At 43.3% G+C, this 20,972-nt stretch overlaps 6 protein-coding genes across 6 annotated transcripts; 3 read left to right on the top strand and 3 right to left on the bottom strand.

The window, feature by feature from the left end:
* Positions 1-1,586: 1,586 nt before the first annotated feature.
* Positions 1,587-1,805, bottom strand: Bfra_002482 (uncharacterized protein; the record flags this gene model as incomplete). Its single annotated transcript, XM_037332901.1, has 2 exons — positions 1,587-1,716; positions 1,744-1,805. The coding sequence occupies 2 exons, from the start codon at positions 1,803-1,805 to the stop codon at positions 1,587-1,589; spliced, it is 192 nt and encodes a 63-aa protein (XP_037195029.1).
* A 622-nt stretch (positions 1,806-2,427) lies between these two features.
* Positions 2,428-3,720, top strand: Bfra_002481 (uncharacterized protein; the record flags this gene model as incomplete). Its single annotated transcript, XM_037332900.1, has 2 exons — positions 2,428-2,866; positions 2,927-3,720. The coding sequence occupies 2 exons, from the start codon at positions 2,428-2,430 to the stop codon at positions 3,718-3,720; spliced, it is 1,233 nt and encodes a 410-aa protein (XP_037195028.1).
* Positions 3,721-9,007: 5,287 nt separating this feature from the next.
* Positions 9,008-10,456, top strand: Bfra_002480 (putative opsin-1 protein). The gene is made up of 3 exons (XM_037332899.1): positions 9,008-9,278; positions 9,346-9,411; positions 9,472-10,456. Exons 1-3 carry the CDS (start codon positions 9,105-9,107, stop codon positions 10,168-10,170), a joined length of 939 nt encoding a protein of 312 aa, XP_037195027.1. The 5' UTR covers positions 9,008-9,104; the 3' UTR covers positions 10,171-10,456.
* A 186-nt stretch (positions 10,457-10,642) lies between these two features.
* Positions 10,643-14,276, bottom strand: Bfra_002479 (putative gastric mucin-like protein; the record flags this gene model as incomplete). The annotated part of the gene is made up of 2 exons (XM_037332898.1): positions 10,643-12,134; positions 12,184-14,276. 2 exons carry the CDS (start codon positions 14,274-14,276, stop codon positions 10,643-10,645), a joined length of 3,585 nt encoding a protein of 1,194 aa, XP_037195026.1.
* Positions 14,277-15,666: 1,390 nt separating this feature from the next.
* Bfra_002478 (putative wd repeat-containing protein) lies at positions 15,667-16,976 on the bottom strand (the record flags this gene model as incomplete). The annotated part of the gene is made up of 3 exons (XM_037332897.1): positions 15,667-16,443; positions 16,498-16,707; positions 16,770-16,976. The coding sequence occupies 3 exons, from the start codon at positions 16,974-16,976 to the stop codon at positions 15,667-15,669; spliced, it is 1,194 nt and encodes a 397-aa protein (XP_037195025.1).
* Positions 16,977-17,249: 273 nt separating this feature from the next.
* On the top strand, positions 17,250-19,885 carry Bfra_002477 (putative minichromosome loss protein 1 protein; the record flags this gene model as incomplete). The annotated part of the gene is made up of 3 exons (XM_037332896.1): positions 17,250-17,450; positions 17,500-19,176; positions 19,235-19,885. 3 exons carry the CDS (start codon positions 17,250-17,252, stop codon positions 19,883-19,885), a joined length of 2,529 nt encoding a protein of 842 aa, XP_037195024.1.
* Positions 19,886-20,972: the final 1,087 nt, after the last annotated feature.

The raw sequence follows: 20,972 nt of genomic DNA, 5'->3' as shown, positions 1-20,972 counted from the left end.
TCACCTCGAATAATGTGACAATACAATCTACGCCGCGATTTGACCTATCTGTAGTACTTCCCCATATTGTGTGCACCAGACTATGATACTTTGAGATAGGCGTACGTCTAAAATCTGTACATCGTCTATTAATACCTGGGTACTACTCATGGTGCACACCACCCACTGCAAAACATTATTCAACGGGTTTGGATTGACATCATGCTTGCTTGCGCATTGTGTGTGGGATTCACATGAGGTGTGATTCTCTTCATGGGAAGGAGATGGATACCTTTGTCCTGGGTCTTTCTTCAACCTTGTGATCAGCTTCCTTACTTCGTATCACGTAGTTAGGTATCATGATTCTCGATGAGCGATGATGTTCTTGCAGCTTCCTGGGTGGTGAGGATGAGAAGAGCTTGGCTATCCATATCCAGAATTAGGTCCAAACATCGATGTTCCAATGAATTAGCTTCTCGCAAGTGAGTAACAACCTTTGGTCTCATCTAATCTCAATCGCCTCAATTCAACCAATCATCCCACTTTAGAGCACAGTCAATTAGTTAGTGAATGAATGAATCGGTAGGACATGGGAAATATGGAGATATAATATTCGAGGTCACTAATAAAGCCATTCGTACTACTTCTTCCTTATCAACAACCCAAGACTCAAGGGACCAAAAAGATTATGGACCGGTCCCGCTCTCCGGCTCTTTACAATCCGTTCCATTTGAGAATGTCCACGATGATTGAAAGAATGAGTCTTATTGTCTTGTTAAAAAGTTGTCGGATGACTCGATGAGAACAAAGAGAATAGATTTTCACCCTTTCATCTTTTCTTCAATTTGCAATCCCATTCGTCAATTCATCTCCATTTCCTTCTTCTCTCGCATTTTTCCCATTCTATCTGAGCTGGCAATTGCTGCAGGAAAGCCAATATAAGAGCTTTTTTTCCTTCCATAGGGCGCCAGTAACCTTGACAAGCCATCTTGCATATCCCGTCGCATCCTATCGCAATACCAATACCAATCCTCGGAACACAGTTACACAGAAAGTACCCAAGGAAGACGTTGTAGAACCCACACATCAGTACCTTACCCATATACCCTTGGGATACAACCGTCCACACACCACCACCTCACACACCTAGCACATCTAATACACCTAGACCTCATACCACCTTTGTACAATTCAAAGAAAACTCTCCGCTCGGGAAAGCATCTTATAAGTCCCCGCCCCTCTACGTATGCAAGCAAGATTAGGACTGTTCTCTAACTACCAACCATACCCATACCTATCATACCAACCATACATCCAATCCAATCCAATCCACGTTTCGTTTTTATATTGAGCCGCCCCTCTTTCCTTTGGGTCGGTTTATTGCAGGAATTCTGCAGCTAAACAAGTGCAAAAGAACCACTTCACAACAAAATTTGTATCGCGCGAAGGTACCCCCACATTATCATTCGTTGCTTCGTTCGTGGCTTATGCAGGAGATAGAGCTTCCAGTTAAGCACTTTCAATACTACCCTAGAGTCCCTGAATTACTACTATCTTTTTGCGAAAAGAATAAAACCCTCCACCAACCCCCCCCCAAACAGAGAAACTCACACTTTTGGTTTTGGCCAACCTTCAGCTGAATTGAGACAAAGGTTCTGCATTTGTCTTATTGCGCGTGGAATTTCGGCTGTATAAGAAGTGGGATGCGTTTGTGGATAGATCATCTGAGTTGCTGACCTTTCTCGATTGATTCGAAGAGATTACCCCGCTGTTGATGTTTTGGAGAAAGCCCCTCCTTTGTTCGTCTCGTTTTCATCTATGAACATATTCTCTTCATTCCATTTCGAACATTAAATACATCAGCCAATTGACTTGAAGTCCCGCCCCTTCGGAACAAACTTCCTCGATTGAAGAGAGGTTTCTTTCAGAAATTCGAAACTTCCAAGTCTTGCTGTCTTGCTTTGGTTCTCTTGCTTCGGGTGGCTGCAAGGCACTACAGCCTAGGAGGGCCGGCTTGCATAAATCCCTGGCATTGTACCGACGGCAGGAAAGCCAAAAACTGGAGAAACGAAAAGCATTATGAATGCTCAAATATCATTTATTGTGAGTAAACTTTTATTCAATTAGTTATTGAAAAGTCAGCAGAGAATGGGAATTAGCATGTTGTTGTCGGGTTGTCGCTTGTATAGGGGCTGGAGGATGGATACATCTGAATGGTGTCTCGATGCAAAGCTATGATGTACTTTAGTCGAGACTCACCATCACCTGTTTTCAAATTCAGTTGAGATTTGAAGAGGAAGTGATTGTTAGTTCTCTCTCAAAGAATGTGAATAGTTTCGTCCCGAGATCAGGTTCGAGATTGACTTCAGACAATAACAAAGCTCTCACATAAATACTGTTCTTGCTTTCATTCTTTCCCATCTACACCTTCTTGTCAATGTAGCTATCATGGAATTGTTCAAAGTCTATGACAATGACACTCCAAATAATCCACATACTCTTCAAACAATTACTAATCTCTACCAGAAAGGCGAATTCAGCCTAATCCACATACCACTACCTCTATACTCTTTGCTGTTGCAACCAATCCTGAGAGTTCTGCTACCATACAAGGAAGCAGACCCAGCATCTGAGAATGAAGATGATGAAGAAAGTCTTGTCTTTGATCAAGAACATGGTTTTCTCAATATCAGTGTAACCCCAATCGAATGCTCAGTTGTCTGTCATAAGTCTTGGGCGGAAAGTGTCTTTCAACCAATTATCGATGCTTTGCCCAAAGATGAAAACAATCAGGTTCAGATATCAACGGATAGCTACATTGTTTTCTCTGTAGACAGTACTGGTACTGATGCAGGTCAAAGAGTCATGGATCTCACTTCACCTCTCGGTAAGTTCATATCACATACTCATTCTTCCACTAATTACTATACTAACATACCATCAATAGCCATGGCTGGCGTTCCCATATTCTTCATCACAACCTACTTCACAGATTTCATCCTCGTCCCCTCGAAAGACCGCCACAAAGTCGGGCAAACCCTTCTCTCCCGGGGTTTCGAATTCTCCGAAGAAGAATCCGCCTACGTCGTCCCAACCCCAACATCTCACTCCCGAGGCCCCAGTTCGAATTCCAACCCGCCATCTACTCCTCCCCCCTCCAACATCGCCGAACTCCAAGCCCGCACCTTTAAGCATCTCAAGCGGAGAAATGTAAAGCCGTTCGTGCAGCCTGGTCTCCACCTCATCCAATGTTCCGGTCGCGACCGCGAAATCAAAGATCGACCCACGTCAAACGGTAATGGAAATGGTACGCATACTTCTTCTCCCCTCGATAAACTCAACACCCGTCTCTACATCTCCATCATCTCGGCGCTACTGCACCAACCTACTTTCCTCTCTCTCACCATCTCCCTCGAAGAAGGCTCTTCTCTCCTCCTCGACAAATCTCTCCTTCCTCTCTTTGGGAACTCAATCCAAGGAGACACGGACGGGGATCTCGTGCCGATTTTCCTGGATCTGGTGGATTTACCATTGGAAAGTACGGGGATCGTGTGTGGCGTGGCAGGGAAACTAGTCGATGAGATGCGCATGAATGATCGGCCGGACGAAGAGGGCGGCTGCATGTTTGGAAGAGAATTGTCGTATTTGAGCACGGCGCGGGCGGGCGCCGTGGTGTTGAGTGGTGGGGGGAGTGAGAGAGCGTTGGAGATGTTGGGAGGGTTGTTAGATCGGGAGCTGTAGGGGTGAGGGTACAAGTGTAGATGAAGATGGGGTAGCCATGGGAGGGTGTGATATATATGTTCTAATCCTAATGTTGGACATGAAAGAATGGAAGGACGGAAGCATAGAGGCCGTGTGGAGGGATAAATGGATGGGTGCATACTGAAAGAAAGACTGGGAGAAAATTGAAAAGAAGCAAGCGAAAAAGTGCATACGTACATAAGGGAGGCGAGATTTATTCTTTACCAGGCGAGGCGGGTGGCTGGTTTGCTTACTTGCTCGCTACATGATTTGAGCATACATGTGCGATGCATAAAAGGAGTTTTTTTTTTTGGTTATCTGCTCTGCACTGCACTTTGGGGATGGGATGGGGTGGGGTGGGGTGGGGTGGGCAGAGGAATGGATGGTAAGGGATTGGATATTAAAAAAGTTATATGGGATGGATGAGATAGGTGTGGAATATTAATTTAACTTAATTTAATCTGGTCTTGCTTGTTTGGTTGATAGTATGGGATGGGATGGGTGTTGGTGAATATAAAATAAGAGAGGGGGGAGGGGGTAGATAATAGTTGGGTAAGCGGATTTATGTAGGGGAGAGGGCAGGAGATGAAAAAATAGGAGGACGTGAAAGAAGATTGGATGAGAGGAGAGAGGATAAGAAATGGAAGAAGTAAAGGGAGGGAAAGAAGGCGAGGGTGAAGTTCATGAGATGAATATACGTAGATGCAGATGTGTAGATGGATATAGTGTGTACCATCCGATCAATACTCAACTCAAATCTGGAGTGAGAGGAATTCCATCCCTCTCCTGATTCATCTCTACTTCTCTCGATTACGTGCGAAATTGGTGTGCGTCAGGGAGGATGCGGATGTGTAATCGATGTATTGTGTATTATAGGAAGGTGGATAGATTATCTATGTAGGTATTTATGAGTAGTTCTGATGGTACTATTTGATACCTAGATTCAAGATATGGGATGTAGATTATGAAAGAGAGATGAGAGATGAGAGATGAGAGATGAGAGATGAGAGATGAGAGATGAGAGATGAGAGATGAGAGATGAGAGATGAGAGATGAGAGATGAGAAATAAGAAATAAGAAATAAGAAATAAGAAATAAGAAATAAGAAATAAGAAATAAGAAATAAGAAATAAGAAATAAACAAAACGCATTAATAAAAGGAGGAAGAGAGGAGGGGAGGGGAATGTAGAATAAAGTTAACAAGAATTGAATATTGAGTATCATATCTCAAATCTCAAATCTCAAATCTCAAATCTACACACACACACAACCTCCCCATTCCTCCCCATTCCTCCCCACCCCCTCCACAAAAAGAACATCTAGTAAGAATCAGTAATCTGACAAGTAAGTCACAACTAAATTTATATACACATCCCCTAAAGAGATAACCAAACTCATAACTTACAACTTACAACTTACAACTAACAGTATATATACACTATCTCCATTCTCTCATCCTCTCATCCTCTCATCCTCTCATCCTCTCATCCTTTCATCCTCTCATCCAACATCTAGGAGTGTACCACATAGCACATATCACATAGCACATATCATATCATATCAATCCAACAAACATCATTCCCAACTTTCCATAAGAGGTTGTAAAATTCTCAAATTCTCAAATTTCACATCTCGTAGTAGGTACATACGACTGTGAGGTTATGAAAGGATATTTGAATATCCATACCCTTCCATCTCAAACACATATTCCGAGTTCATTCATCATTCGGCAAGAAAGGAGAAGAAGAATGAATTGATTAATTCTTCTGTGTAGTTTCTACCTATTCAATTACAATGATGACTTCTCACATCGATCTTGTAAATCCTCTGTATCGCTCAGAAGATAAAGATTAGGTTGAGAGCCATAGATATGTCTTCATCCGCCCATCCTCAGCATCTCGCTCAAACGCAAACCCCCCATCATCGCTTATATATCCCATGAAAACTACTTCCTACTTCCCACTTCCTATTCATTCGGAAGCCCAATCTTACAGCCGGGCCATGCCATCCCTATGCTTTTTTACTTTTCCAACGTGATTCTCCATTCAATTTTCGGCTCTTGAAATCAATTATAACTGATTCAACATTTTCTCCGAACACAATGCTTGTGGGATTGATATCGTTGTGAGTTATGCCCAATGATTTAGTGTTGATATTATCCGCGAGAATCCCACACAAAGGTTGTTTTATAGTATCGTTGGCTATGAGTAAATGCGAAGAAGTCCGGATTGTTCATATGATATTAACTTTTTGTTGACGAGTTGCTCTGTATCACTCGAAAATACCCGATATTCGTCCGCTGGCACTTAAGTATCCTTTGTATAAGAAAATGATCGGATGTGGACGAAGTTTGAAGCGTTCGCATACATCTACCTTGTGAGTAATTTGTTGTTCGAGGTCTGGATCCTCGTATGCCTAGGGATTTGGTATATTGATGTAGAATTCTCGTGGAGTGAGCACTAAGCAGACTGGTTTTATTCGAGGACCTTTACCATTTTTGTTCAACGGGTTTAGTTCATAGATATTGATTATATCTAGATTCTTGCAACCGGGAAGGCGTCCAAGACATCTTGCCTGGTAAAGTCAATCTTCTTTGCGTATGAGAAGTTTCAGGTAACCAAATTGGGATACGCCCACATCGTTCTTCTTAAAGGCATCAACTGATTCGAAAATCTCCATGACATTTGGGATCTTTGTAGATTCAAAAAGAACATAACACTGGTTTTTGATTCAATGGTACTTACCTACGGTAATGAGGCAGGGGGGTACTGAGAAGAAAAGTAATTCTGGTGTTGAAATCTCAATGCCCAGAAGATTCAAATATTATAGAACTGAAGACTCTAGAATTCTCCTAGAAAGCTATAGTAGGGGAAGTGTAAGTCATTATAGAGAACATTGCCGCTTTGTGATCACCCCCCTGGGCGCAATCGAAACGAATCTTTATGCAAGAACATTTTGATAATTTATGTGATATATGTATGCGGATAGACATTTGTGCATTGCATTGCAAGATCATTGATCATGTGCTGTAACAACCTCATGTACTCCCAAGCCTTGCAACATGCCACACATGCATGTACTGATACTGTGTGAATAGTCCCAAAGTAAACGTCAACTTGAAATTGATACCATCAAATATGAAAGCATGAAGTTTGAGGACTCTTGATTCGATTGATTCCTCAAATGTCAAAATTGGATTCGGAATGTTGATATTTGTCATTCGGCGTTGAGAGTACTGACTCTGAGACGGTGAGCTGCCGGCCAGCATCAATCTGAGTATGCAGATAGAAGAACAGTACCAGTAAATGGTAGCAACCAGTATAACTTCAGCTCACCTCACACAATGCAATTAGTCACTCAACCCCACGCCCAGTGAATCCTCCACAGAGAGGACTGGTTGTTCGACGTCGGACTATGGCTTGCGGAAAGCAAATTAAAAAAGAAATGATGTGCGACCGAACAAGACATATTTTGATATACTTGACACCTCAATTTCTTCATTCGAACGATTGTGTACCGAATAAGTGTACATCCGATGCAAGTTGTTGCAGAGAGAGAATTTGGAGGCAGGAAAGATCAATGTCAAGATTTGCAGATTATGCTTTTGATATATTTACCGCGCAATGCACTTGGTATTCACCCCCTACCTAGGCGTATGTTGGACCGGGTATATCCGTTCTGAAACAAAAGACCAAGTTATTATCGGAGCTAGTACTCCGGCCGCGTATATACAACTTGCTACCGGCGAGCTAAGGGGGCATAAATGATTTGATATATGCGATGTGAGTAGAGAAACAAATCGATAAAAGTTGGTCGGAGGATAAAAGATGCCCAGTCAGGTGATATAAGCAAGAATACTCCGCACGCATCGTCTCATGCTGTTGTATGCGAAGTGAAGTTGATGAGAGCCCTCCCGATCTCCCGATCTTCCATGGGAAAGTTCGATTTGCCATGCTCAATTTGGCACAGGTGGGGGAGGGAATCAAGTGAAGAGTGAGAGAGATGTGAGAGATGTGAGGGATGTGAGGGATGATTCTGGGGAAAGGAAAGGAAAGGAAAGGATGATGAGCTGATCCTTGTGTGATTGATTATGTAATCAGCATATGCATGTCATGAATGGAGGTAAATGTTACCTAGATAGAAATGTTACCTAGATAGAGATGCTACCTCGATAGAGATGCTACCTCGATAGAGATGCTACCTAGATAGAGATGTTACCTAGATAGTTCTAGCTGGCTGCCCGTCAACAAGGACCTCGGATTCAAACTTCACCTTCACTTCCCTCAATTCACCACCACGGATCAATGTCTCACACTTTTCCACGAGGAGCTTTGACCTCAACACTTAGCAAGCTCCATGAACCAATCAAATCACGCTTCACTCCTCATTTCCCATGTTCCGATGATTCGATGACATCAATACGTCATCATCATCCTTGTTTGTTTTCCCACCATCGTATACCGTACCCCAGAGACAAAGGCGGGTTGAAGCGGCAAGCTCTCGATCTGGCTGTTCCCTCTGAGCCACCTACCAAGCTACATTGTGAAGTGCGAACATTTCCATTATCATTCTAATGACGATGTATCAAAAGATGCAGGCGAGAGACAAAAGATGCAGACGAGAGACAAAAGGAATGCGAAGATCACATCCGACATTCATGCGAGTGGCTGAGATGAAACGGTTGGGTAGGGGCTGAAAGGGAGGTCGTAGGTAGGTAAAGAAAGAATCCTGCATGTTTCTTCTGATGCCGTCTGTTATAGCCACCTCGCCACCTAGCCACCTAGCCACCTCGCCTACCTAGCTATTCCCATTCCTCTTCCTACCTACACACCACACTCGGATGCATATATTGGTTGCTGCTTTTGGCCCAAATCTAAATTGACTGGGTACCAGCTAGATACCAAGTAAGTTCTCGTTCCGCTCCTTCCCTGATTTGAATGAATGGGATGATATCGTCCTATAGAGTATAGAGCTTGCAGTGAATCTGGATTCTGCATCGTACTTTCCGATATCCTCCCTCCTCCCTCCTCCTCCTTCTTCACCCCTCACCCCTCACCATCCAATCACAAAGCATCATCTCGCCATGATAATCAATGCTCAAACCTGAATTGGGTATATTTTAGTTCGCTTACTAGGTAGCTAGAGCTTATTATTTGCCTGCAACGGTAGGAACCGACTACCTACTTACTCCTCTTTCCTTCCAAGCTTCGTCATTCGATCTCTTCTTCCAAGTTCTTAAAAGGATTCGAATCGTCTCCGTTTCTTCAACTCTTCAACCTCAATCAACAACGCAATACAATACATCTAATTCTTTGAGTCCACTACATCCATCCATTCATACATACGCACGAGAGGTTCAGGCATCCTATCAATCTTCAATCGTCATGATTGATCCAATGCAAGTCCTCGAGATGGACATTATGAAGAAAACCACTTCTCTTCTCCCAGTTCCAACAAGCACGGCGACTGCGACTCCCTCGGTCGCCCCAATTCCAACAGTCGTTCCTAATGTTCCAACCTATGAAGTTGCTGGTCAATCAGGTCAGACAACATTATGGGTAAGTTTTCTCAATCACATCATTCCGATATCTGCAACACTGTTGGCTAATTTGTATCACTGATTAGGTTGTCTTTGTGATCATGTTCCTCTCAACCCTTACCTTTTTCTACTTGGCTTGGAGAGTACCAGTTGTAAGTGTCTCGCAGATTCTAGCAATCAAGCAATCAACATGCTAACACATCGTGTCATAGCAAAAACGCCTCTTCCATGTTCTTACTGCATTCATCACTCTTTTCGCCACCCTCTCATACTATGCAATGGCAATTGGGGATGGGAACGCTCTTACACACATTGTTCTACGAGAAGTCCACAAGCACACTCCAGATACTGTTGAGCACGTCTACAGACAAGTTTTCTGGGCTCGTTATGTTGATTGGAGTGTGACTACTCCTCTTCTCCTCCTCGATCTTTCATTCCTTGCCGGCCTCAATGGTGCTAACATCTTGGTTGCCATCGTTGCTGATCTCGTAATGGTTTTGACTGGTCTCTTTGCTGCCTATCACAATGATGGAGCGGCCAAGTGGGGATGGTATGCTATGGGATGCGTTGCATTCTTGGTCATCATCTATCAACTTGTCATTCCTGGTCGTCGTGCCGTTTCAAGCAAGGATGCTAAGACCTCGAAGCTTTTCGCTGCTATTGCAGGTTACACTTTGATCATCTGGACCCTTTACCCAATCGTCTGGGGTATTGGCGACGGATCCCGCACTTGGTCGGTTGATGCCGAGATCATTGCTTATGCTGTCCTTGATGTCTTGGCCAAGCCTGTCTTTGGTCTTTGGCTCTTGTTCGCTCATGACGGCAGTTCTTCTACTTCGGTCGAAGGATGGTGGAGCCATGGTTTGTCCAGCGAGGGTGCCATCCGCATCGATGACGATGAGGGTGCTTAAATCTCCTCTGTAGTTTAATCTGTACGATGCTAGTCGCGAATGATGTGACAATGATGTATCAAGGAGATCAAACAAATTGTTACTATGGACATAAAGGATAGGAGGATGGTCCCAGATAATGAGAGAAATAAGTTATGAGATGGTTGGGATGGTTGGGATGGAAGGGGCTATTACTGGCTTTTTCTTTTACTATTCAAAAGGCATTTGGCATTTGAGCAGGGGAAAACCTCTTGTAGTATAACTGCAGTGTAGAGGATAATAATCAATCAAATATTACTTGACAACATTTCTCCTCTTCTAATTTGCTCATTTGTGGTGTGTTGATATTTGATGACGTCTGAATCTATAATACATGCTCTGCTCTCTTGATAATGATGATGATAGTAATGTACAATGAGATATGGCATTAACAATTCTTGCTTTCCTACAGACTTGACATGAACATTAATTCGAATGTCCAAATATACAAGTATTATACAATATGATATATAAAAATTCGAAAAAGGCATCTCGACTCCAAAACAATACGTAGGTAGCAAAGAAGAGAGAAAAAAGGCAAAACACTAGGCAACCAACCACTTAGCGCCTTCCGACTATTCCCCTTGTGAACCAACCCCCTCATCTCGAGCTCATCTCTTTCCCTCGCATTCCTGCCTCCAAATGGTGCATTAACATTAGTATTATTATGATTATTAGAAAACATGCTCCGTCTCCTAGCGCTGACGGGGGAGTAACAACCCATGACCATGCGATCGTAGGCATCGTCATCGCTGTCTTCTTCGTACGTGTAGTCGAGTTGGGAGTCGGTGAGCGAGAGGTGGGGGGAAGAGGATGGGCTGCTGGCGGTGGTGTAGGGGGAGATTTTGGGGAGGGAGTATGCGAATTCTTCTCCTCCTCCTCCTCCTCCTCCTTCTTGTTGTTGTTGCTGTTGTTGATGAGGTTTTTGAGGCTCTTGGATTTGGTTCAGGGTGATGGATTGAGGATGAGGAAAAAGCTCGGAGTTTGAGGGAGAAAGATTCGGGAGAGGTGAATGGGGATGAGAGAAAAGTGATGATTGACGTTCAATCGCGATAGGGATGTGGCGGATCATCGAACCACTACCGCTATGTCCGCTAGAACTCGAATCTGCTCCGACGAGTGACGGGATTCTTCCCGTTGACCGATTGCTGTTTGGGTATGGAGATGAGGGAGATAATTTGGTCGGCGGACGTGGAAGTTCGATTTCCGAGTCACTGGGGGAATCGTAGAGGGAAGATGCACGATAAGAATCTTCCGGGAAGACTAATGTAGGCATATGTGTGTTGGAATCTGCACGTGGTAGTTCTTCGTCGGTGCATGTTGATGCGTCTTGCGTAAGGATGGTAGAACTGGATGTTGGTGAAAGTTGGAGGAAGTCTGGTTCGACGCTGTACCAGGATAATCTTTCAACAATATTTTTGCGGATGAGATATAGAAAATTTTCTATCTCCAGGGAAGAGGCGGTGGAAGGCAGATGATAGTCTGCTTTGAAGAAGAGGGAGTAGGATGATGGAGGGCGATTGAGTGTTGCTTCTGCATCTGTTTCTTTGGAGGCGTCCAGAGAAGATTTAAGGGCGTTGCGTTCCGAAATCTCGGGGCGTCTATGAGCCGTAGAGATAGCGAAATCGTATGAACGATGCGAAGAATGAAATTGGGAAAGAGGGGGTTTGGCGAATGAAGGAGGATCAGACGTAAGCGTATCTAAAACCCCAGCTACTCTGACGAGATCTGAACCTAGGAGACTGCGAAGAGCAATTACGGTTGCGATTTGGTCAAATGGAAAACTGAGAACGAGAAATCGAACGAGAGAGTTCGTAGCTAGATATAGTTCGAGATGGGGAACTATCAGATCGGCAAGCAATCTGGGATCGTTCATGGGATCTAAACCTTTGCGCGCAGGAAGTGGTTGAGACATGAAAGTTTGCATGGCACTTGCAATTAGAAACCTACGTTTTGTTAATTCATGAGAAGGCACAAATGTGGAAGTCAAAATACCTGAGATCAATTCTACCACTTCGGCTCTCGCCACTTTTTTTGACACCAATGTGTTCAACTTGTCCAAGAAGTTGAGCACAGAAAACATTACTTATTCCCTTCTCACACCCAACCGCAAGAATCTGATCAACAGCAGGCCCCTCGTAACATGTTGAATTACCATTACTAAACATATCTTTTAAGAATGGACCCAATCCAGACATTAACGAATTTTGATGTTTGCTAAGTGCTGCGGCCTCATTTGGGAAGTGAAAATTTAAAAAGGAGCGGAATTCATTTTGGATGTCCATTGACTTATTGGTATAGGCGCCCGAAAATTCGTAAAACTTACCGACTTTGTCTTCGTGGGTAGGAAATGTAGCTGATGCAGGCGTTGGTAAAGGTTTATTGGTCACAACATTAACATTTTCTGACGCCCTCTGTTGCTCTATCTCTTCATGAACAGGCGATCCGCTTAAAAAGAATGGATCGAATTCAACACACTGTTGATAGTCCCAGTGACTTTTAGCCCTCGCTTGATTTGTAAATTGCCTTGAATTCAAAGCTTCATCAGCCATATTTGCTGTACTGGGGGGCGTGGGTAATGGTCGCGGTAAAGTTGGTGGAGAGATTGGGAAACTGCCGCTTCTATACTCTGATATCGATCGCATAATCTCTCTTGGCGAATTATCCGTGAAATGAATTACCACATCCTCAACGATATCGAATACCGGTTCATTTGAACTAAATTCCTCCTTAACCTCATAATCGCTGCCCTTAGCTATCCTGGGTATACTCTTTGAGCTTGAGCATATCGAATTGCCTGACATGGGAGTACTTGCAATCGAAGGGCTCTTGATCATAGTTCTGGAGGCCTTTACAAATGCCGTTTTGGGCAACTGCTCAAAAGCTGAATCTCTAATGGAACTTTTCCTCGATATATTCAAGGTGTTCCTAAGATCATTTGCTGAGGCTGCACGTTTAAATTTTCTCAGGTCTTTCAAGCTATCATCCACCAACAAATCCCCTGCCGACTTCGTCCATCCCGTAGGCGTGGAAGGTGTTGGCAAAGCAGATTGCATATCCACAACACATGCTTCACCATAGACAACGTTGGGTGTAGAAAATGAGGTCTCGCCATCTTGTGAGATGTATTCAAAATAATCCTCATCCTCGTCAATGTCCGTATTTTGTTGCGTTGAATATCTACTTCTCGGCACTGGAAAAGAAGGCTTCGAGCTTGATGGAGGTTGAGGGCCGAATGTGCCACTGTACTGGCTAAGTCGACTGCCTTCTCTATTGGGTTGACTTAGCATGGGCTCAGGAGGTATTGAAAGGATCGTCGTCCGGATATCATCTCCAATTTGGAATTTCCACGATGATGGTTCTGGTGTAATTGTTCTAGATTCTCCAGAAATATGTATAATTTGAAGGCCACTATCGTCCCTGCTTCTCAAACCATTGGCTCCGTGTATTCCTTTCCCTTCAATATCGTTCTCATGCCCTGGCAGGTCTTTTGCGCGTAATGTCGCTGCGCTTCTCGTACTTCTTAAATCCAACATCTTCGGTAACTTCGCGCGAGTTCTCACTGCTGCTTTTGCCGGTCCTGGATCAGGAACAGGATTTGAAGACTTGACATTTCTAAAAAGACCTGCTACTCCATCCTTGACAATATCATGAAAGATAATTCCTGCTTCTGCGAAGTTTCCATACGTGAGCCTTTGGGATATCCTAGCAACGCATATTGCTCGAGCACTAACACTACCACCGTTCAAAAATGCAAATTTTGATTGAGGTGATGATCGTAGGAATGACCTCGCTTCTGCATTTCGTTGTGCGAGAGCGACATAAACATCGCGGACAAATGCTCGAGCTTCAAATGGTTCTTGTTTGTGGTCTTCACTTAAATAATGATCGAGAGGCGCAACGATGAGAATCATATGCGAATGTGGAAGAAGTCGTAGTTGTGTTGTGATGGTATTTATGTTTCCCTCTAATGCAACCAGCTTTCCAACACTCAGGTTCTCGTCCGAGGTTATTGGTGTCATTTTGGAGATCGAGTTATGAGTCTTGGGATTGGTCTCCTTCGTTGATAATGTTTGCCACACATTCATTCAGGAAACCCAAAGTACAAAATAGTTTATGGACACAATTGAACAAGAGGTGTATATAATTTTTACAGTCAACGGTAGGAAATGAGATATCTAAACAGGTAAAAAAAAAATGATGTGAAAGTCTGTGATAAATTGGAATTTGGAGATCGTGGAGGCCACTAGACCTCTTACCACTGCCACCATCCGAGGACGGAATCACACGCTACCAAGAGTGTAAGGGGTCCGGCGTTTAAATGGCGTAAGTGATACCGAGGAGATACATTTTGACTCTTTGAGGCCATCTTGATTCCATTTTGGTACCAGTTGAGTCTCGACTGATCTCCACCAGGATGTAGATTAAGGTTTGAAAGTCTGAAGTTTTGAATGATCATTGGCCAATCATTGATTATTGGTAGATCGCTTCTCACACTCCGTGCGCTAATAGATTGGATCGGCACGAAAGCAAAACTAGCTGGAACGGACCGTATTGGTGGGATATTACACGCACGAAATCTTCGTCGGCTGTGCTTGCTTATTCGATAGAGATGGACTTTCGCTACGTATTGACTGACGTATCATTTGCAATCGCCTGTGAGGTTTCTGACAATCGCTATCCAGACTTCCAATCCAATTTGAGCTTCACTTCAGGTACACAAAGTACAGAGGGTAGACAGCAGGAAACTACCTATCAGGTAGGTACCTCACTAACTCTCTCTGCTGAGGTCCTTTCGGTCGTGCGTTAATGTCTAAGTTATCATAATACAAGGACAAAGGCCACTAATCATACACCGAGTGTTTTCTTGGCTCGATTGGGGGAAGGTTCTCCCTGGTAATGCTACAATTGACTGGCTGAATGAGGAAGAGCCCGGTCTCACACTATTTATCGATTCAAATAATGAGACTAGGGGCAAGGATTGGAAATCTGGAGTACATCAGTAGCCCACATGTTTTACAGCTTGTTTGCATATCATGACGCAGGGGAGTGTGAAAAAGGAAATATTGTAAAGTTGATATGAGATAGCTAACGGGGAAGTGTAGCCCTATGATCATGTAATAGCGTGAAGTTTTGGATACCGGTATATCGGAATGATTTATTTCACATCAGATAGTAAGGAACATTGCATCTGCAGTTTCCCGATGCCAGGAAAGATCCATATTAATTGCCTACTGATGGTACTGCAATTATGGTAGAGGAACAATGTGCCCGCTGACCAATGTGGATCAAAGTACACAGAATTAGCTATCAAGCTTGCCGAATAAACTTTTTATCACCAAAGTAAAAATTACATAGCCTGAGATTTCAGAACTTGAAACATCCGATCTTGACTATCCGGAATACTTAGTATATAGTCGGAGATTTTTTTTAAACAAGCGACTAACTAGATAAATTTGACCTAGTCGTTCATTGTATTTAGTCCTCGTCAGAATCTAATAGCTCTGCTAGCTCTGCTTCTTCTTCTGCAGTCAATAGGCCCTTTTTAGGCTCGACTTTCTCTTCCTTCACGACTCCTTTAGCTTTCTCTTCGCTCTCGAGGCGTGCCTTTTCGAGCTCTCCTTTAGTGAGTCCCCAAATTCTTACGGTACCATCGATACTGGTACTAATGGCTTGCTTTTCGCCCTTGAGAACCACCAGGCCCGTAACTTCCTCATAATGACCATCGTAAATATGCCATAATTTCCCAGTTGCCTTGTCCCAGATTTTCACATCTTCGTCTCTACCTGCAGTCACAACCCACATATCGGTGACAGCTACAGCACGAACATAGTCTCCATGCTCGTATGTTTCTTCTGTGCTCCAATTCTTCGCCCTTGATAAACATTTAGCTGTACCATCGGCACTTGCAGTCCACAAATCTGTCTCTTCGTCATCGCCGGCAAATATGACTTGGTAGACGCTTGTTTCGTGCTCAAGGATCGTATCTCTAGTAGGCTTGCTCTGTGCCGGAACGTCTTCGGTAGTGTCAAGTATTTGAGATGCAGATGACAGACTAATGCGCCATCTTCGAATATGGGGATCACTACTTGAAGAAACGAGAACAATGGCGGTGCTTGTAGAATCTTCGGGGTCCAGAGCAAGGTCTTGTACTGCCATCATGGATTCACTCTTGTCTCGCAGGGTATGCAATCGTTCACCAGTGGCGGTGTTCCATACCATGATTTTGGCATCAGCACCACCAGATATTAAACACTTGAGAAGGTGTCAGTACGCACACCCAACCTCAACCAGGGCGAAGAAGCTTACATCCGTTCCCTCGATATTCACGCAGATAATTGCTTTGATAAAGTCTGAATGGCCCTTGAATTTCTTGCCCAGCTCTTTGCTTTCCCTATCCCAACTCCAGATTTGTTTGTCCCAACATCCCGCGAAAACAGTATTACCACCATGGCCTCCTATGGCTACTGAAGTAACTGGCGCAGCTGGGCCTCGATAAACTGTTTTTGTATCTCTAGTCTGATAATGATGTTAGATAAACCTTAGAGTATGGCATAACCTTAGATAATTATCGTACCTACTTCAGTATTGACCTTCCGTACACAACCAGCACTTTCCGCGATATAAACACATTGGGGAGAAAATGGGTCTGGAATCAAGCTCAAAATCTTTGATTGTAGAACAATAGGGTTTCCATTCTTGTTGCCCGACTTTGCAGCTCTGCGTGCTCGTGTAGATTCAGATGCATCAGTCTGGAAAAAATGACCTGGGTCTGTTGATCGAGACATGATTGACATAAAATGTAACCAAGGAGCAGTTTATATGTTTTATGTCTATATTGTTACAGCAAATATAGTGGGGGTTCATTATCACTATCAGCATTCGAAATTCAATCATACCTAAATTACAGGGGTAGCGACGCGTAAAGTGGAATTTATGCCAACACGCGATTCCCTTATCCAAGTCGCGTAATCTATTCAGCATTCACAACCTCATAGCGGTCCATTTTGATCCATAACAAATGTTCTGAAAACTATCCTGCCTGCGACATCTCAATTAAGATGGCTTCCACAACCCAGATTAACCTACGGCCCAGGCCGGCTCATACTTCCGGGCCAACATATCTATCGTATACCCCAAATGGAACAAAATTGGTGACAATTGGTTCAAATAACACAATTAGAGTATACAAAACTGGATCTGATGGAGAACCTACGAATATTGATGACTGTCAAGAGCAGAATATGGCAGTTGATTCAACAGTAGGGCTCCAAAAATCTGCGAAGAACATCATGCTAATTTTGCTTCAAGAATGAATTTTTCGTTGCAGGCTCTGAAGATGGAACTGTTAGCAAATATTCCCTTGATACGATGTCGTTCGACAAGTTCCTTATGCGCTGTTCGTTGCCAGTCCGAGACATTGCGATATCTCCGAATGGTAAATGGTGTGCCGTTGCCAGTGACGAACTGACCGTCAAAATTGTGAATACAAACGATGTAAACCATACAATGTACCTCAGAGATCAGCAGAAGCCTGTGAAGCATGTATCCTTCGATCCAAGCAATAAATTTATAACTCTATCATGTACGGACGGTATGATATACGTTTATTCGTTGTTAAACGAGGATCCTGAGCTTGTGAGGACAATTGATGGAATTATTAGGGCCGTTGAGACGGATGATGAGATTAGTTCAAAAGTCGCATGGCATCCGGATGGCAGAGCATTCGCTGCACCGACTGCAACAAGAGATATTCAAGTCATGTCTAAGAGTGACTGGGGGAAACAGCGTATCTTCGCAGATGGTCATACCGGAGATATCACAGCATTGGCTTGGTCGCCAAACGGAGCAATGCTTGCATCGGCTGGGAAAGATAAAAAAATATTACTTTGGGACACCAAAACACAAAAGATCATCGCCACTTATGACCATGCAAATGTTATGGATTTAGCCTGGCATCCCACAGATAACTTGCTCTCATTCACGAACTCGGATGGAGAAGTCTATATATTTCAAGATTTTGTACCCAGTGAGCATGCTCATCTAGTCAAACTAGGACGCCAACCAGCCCCTTTTGTACATGATCCATTGTCAGAAATATCAAATAACGCACGAAGACCAAACACAAATGGCACAAAAGATATGCCTCTTCGAGGCGTTCGGCGTGGCTCCCCTGATAGTTTGGATGACATCCTTGGATCTGATATCATGGGGGATGAGGATGACTTTGTTATCGATGACGATGGCGCTGGTTACGCACTCGGTTTGAATGGTAATGGCAAGAGACCTGCAGACGATATCGATTCCTACGGGGTCTCTAGGAATAAGAGGCATGCACAATCGTGGGAGCCACAGTATCACGAGTCGTTTCAACCTGGTAGTACTCCCTGGCGAGGGGACCGAAAGTATCTATGTCTCAATCTTATTGGGTTTATCTGGACGATTGATCAGGGTGATTATCATCAGATAAGCGCAGAATTCTACGATCGCGAAACCTACCGCGATTTTCGCTTTACGGATCATTTACTGTATGATAAAGCCTGCCTGAATGAGAGTGGCTCCCTTTACTCTTGTCCTTCCGGCAACGGCCATCCAGCAACGATATTATATCGCCCTCATGAATCCTGGACTAGTGGTACAAATCGTGTGGAATGGCAAACAGAGCTTCCTAAAGGTGAGGAAGTGAGTGCTATTGCACTTAGCGATTCTTTTGTCACAGTCACTACCACCAGGAATTACGTACGCATCTACACACTTTTCGGAATACCGTTCAGAGTATATAGACAAAAGAGTAGTCCTATGGTTACCTGCGCGAGTTGGAGGGACTATGTTCTTACTTTGGGGAATGGTCCCGTAGGTGCGGATGGTAATACCAAACTACTGTATACCATACAAAACATTAAAAGAGATGAAATTTGCCAAAATGAAGATGTCGTAGCCTTGCCAGATGGCGAGACAGTCAAAAGTGTATTCTTTTCAGACAACGGGGTAAGCGCACATTCTGAATTAAGGTTATTATATTCCCTTAACTGACTCAAATCTCCAGGATCCATGTATTTACGACTCTACTGGAACACTACTAACTCTTGTTCACTGGCGTGAGCCATCACAGGCAAGTTGGGTTCCTCTTCTTGATACCAAACTTCTCTCTCGTCTCGCAAGTGGGCGTAAAACAGAGACATATTTCCCCGTGGCGGTGTCAGACAACAAATTCCATTGCATCATCTTGAAAGGTGATGACAAATATCCTTACTTCCCTCGACCACTACTCTCAGAGTTTGATTTCCAGATACCTATTTCCTCGCAGTCAAAGCTTGATAATGGGGATGGTGATGACGATGAGATGGGTGCAGATGAAATGAAGAAATTAGAAGGAGAATTCGCTCTCAAGAGCATTCTTTCAATATTAAAGTCAGATCTTGTCAAATCCACTGCAAGCACAAGGGCAGAACGAGAAGAGTTGTTAGCCATGGATGTCGAAATTGACAAGACACTTTTGAGGATGATGATGGCGGAATGTATAGAAGGCGAGGAAAGAGGTATGAGGGCATTGGAGATGGTGCAATTGATGAAGGATAGGACAGGGAAATTTATCGAGGCAGCAGGTAAAGTAGCAGATAAATACGATAGGACGGTTTTAGGAGAAAAAATCAGGGAGTTGGGTGAGGAAAGACTGTTGGAGATGGATGAGGATTAAACAAGTAATGGGTTTATGAAGGTATCACAAATGGATTTGCACGAATTGTAGGATACGGGATGATTTAAATATCTAAAAAGCTTAAAAGTGATTCTCACAATGCCGACCAGGAACAGATACCATTATGGTACTCTCTAAGGTCTGAATTCGAGTGCGACGATTGAATGATCGCTTAAGCTTAGATGCTCCTTTAATCTCAGTCTACCGTCTATGGATATGGAAAGTATTTGGAATAGCCTCTATTTCACCGAAGACATTCAAATTCACATCAAACAGTCAGCAAGTGTCTAGATTCAGCCATTGATCAGGTGAATTCAAGTCCAGATTGTACGTAGGAATATATGTACAACGTATTGATCTCATTGGTCATTTTGATGTTGTCTGTTACAAACGTGGGGTACCTCGCGTACTCGCTTGGGTGCGATCCACCGTCATAAGCATCCATGATAGCATAACACTCTTCTTCATTATTTTATGAAGATATTTCTACGGTGTGTGTATGCATGACTTGTCTTATCAACCACTATGAGAAAAACCCTAGGCAGGAATTATGAAGCCTTATCGTATATGTATGGAGTGGAGAAGCGAAGAACGCAATGCCAACAAGATGGGGTTGATCAATATGCTGGTGATATGGCATTGGATCGACTAGATTCTAGACTAACTAGACCTTTCATAAGAAGACAGCAAAGCATGAGAAAAATTTTAATGTATCCAAAATGGAAAGGCGCCCAAGTACTGGAAGAGAATTTTTGAACAAAAGGGCTTGCATTAGTTGTTGAAGAGAAAGTTATGATATTTAATACATTGTCTAGCACTGGATTGAGGGAGAGCACCTAGGCAATGAAACAATATTCATATTTTCATTCATAAATTGGGTTCAGATTTTGTATTTGAATAACTGTGAATCAATACCTAGTAGTGTAGTTGGAAAGGATCGGACGAAATGGAGGGGTTGTCTGGGTGTGAAATTCCTACTCGTAGATTGGAGAGATGAGTGAAGATTAATAAAGATTGAAGATCAAAGATTGTACCAAGTGATGATGAATTGGATTGAATGAATGAGATAAAATGATTAGATTGATTA

Source organism: Botrytis fragariae (genome assembly GCF_013461495.1).
Source record: "Botrytis fragariae strain BVB16 chromosome Unknown tig00000012, whole genome shotgun sequence".
Lineage (NCBI taxonomy): Eukaryota > Fungi > Ascomycota > Leotiomycetes > Helotiales > Sclerotiniaceae > Botrytis > Botrytis fragariae.
This window is presented reverse-complemented; position numbering and strand designations above follow the sequence as displayed.

Excerpts from the sequence above, each read along its gene's own strand:
- Bfra_002480 (XM_037332899.1), top strand. The coding sequence starts at position 9,105 with ATGATTGATCCAATGCAAGTCCTCGAGATGGACATTATGAAGAAAACC. Across the intron at positions 9,279-9,345 it reads CAGGTCAGACAACATTATGG|GTTGTCTTTGTGATCATGTT; the intron begins GTAAGTTTTCTC and ends ATCACTGATTAG. Across the intron at positions 9,412-9,471 it reads TGGCTTGGAGAGTACCAGTT|CAAAAACGCCTCTTCCATGT; the intron begins GTAAGTGTCTCG and ends ATCGTGTCATAG.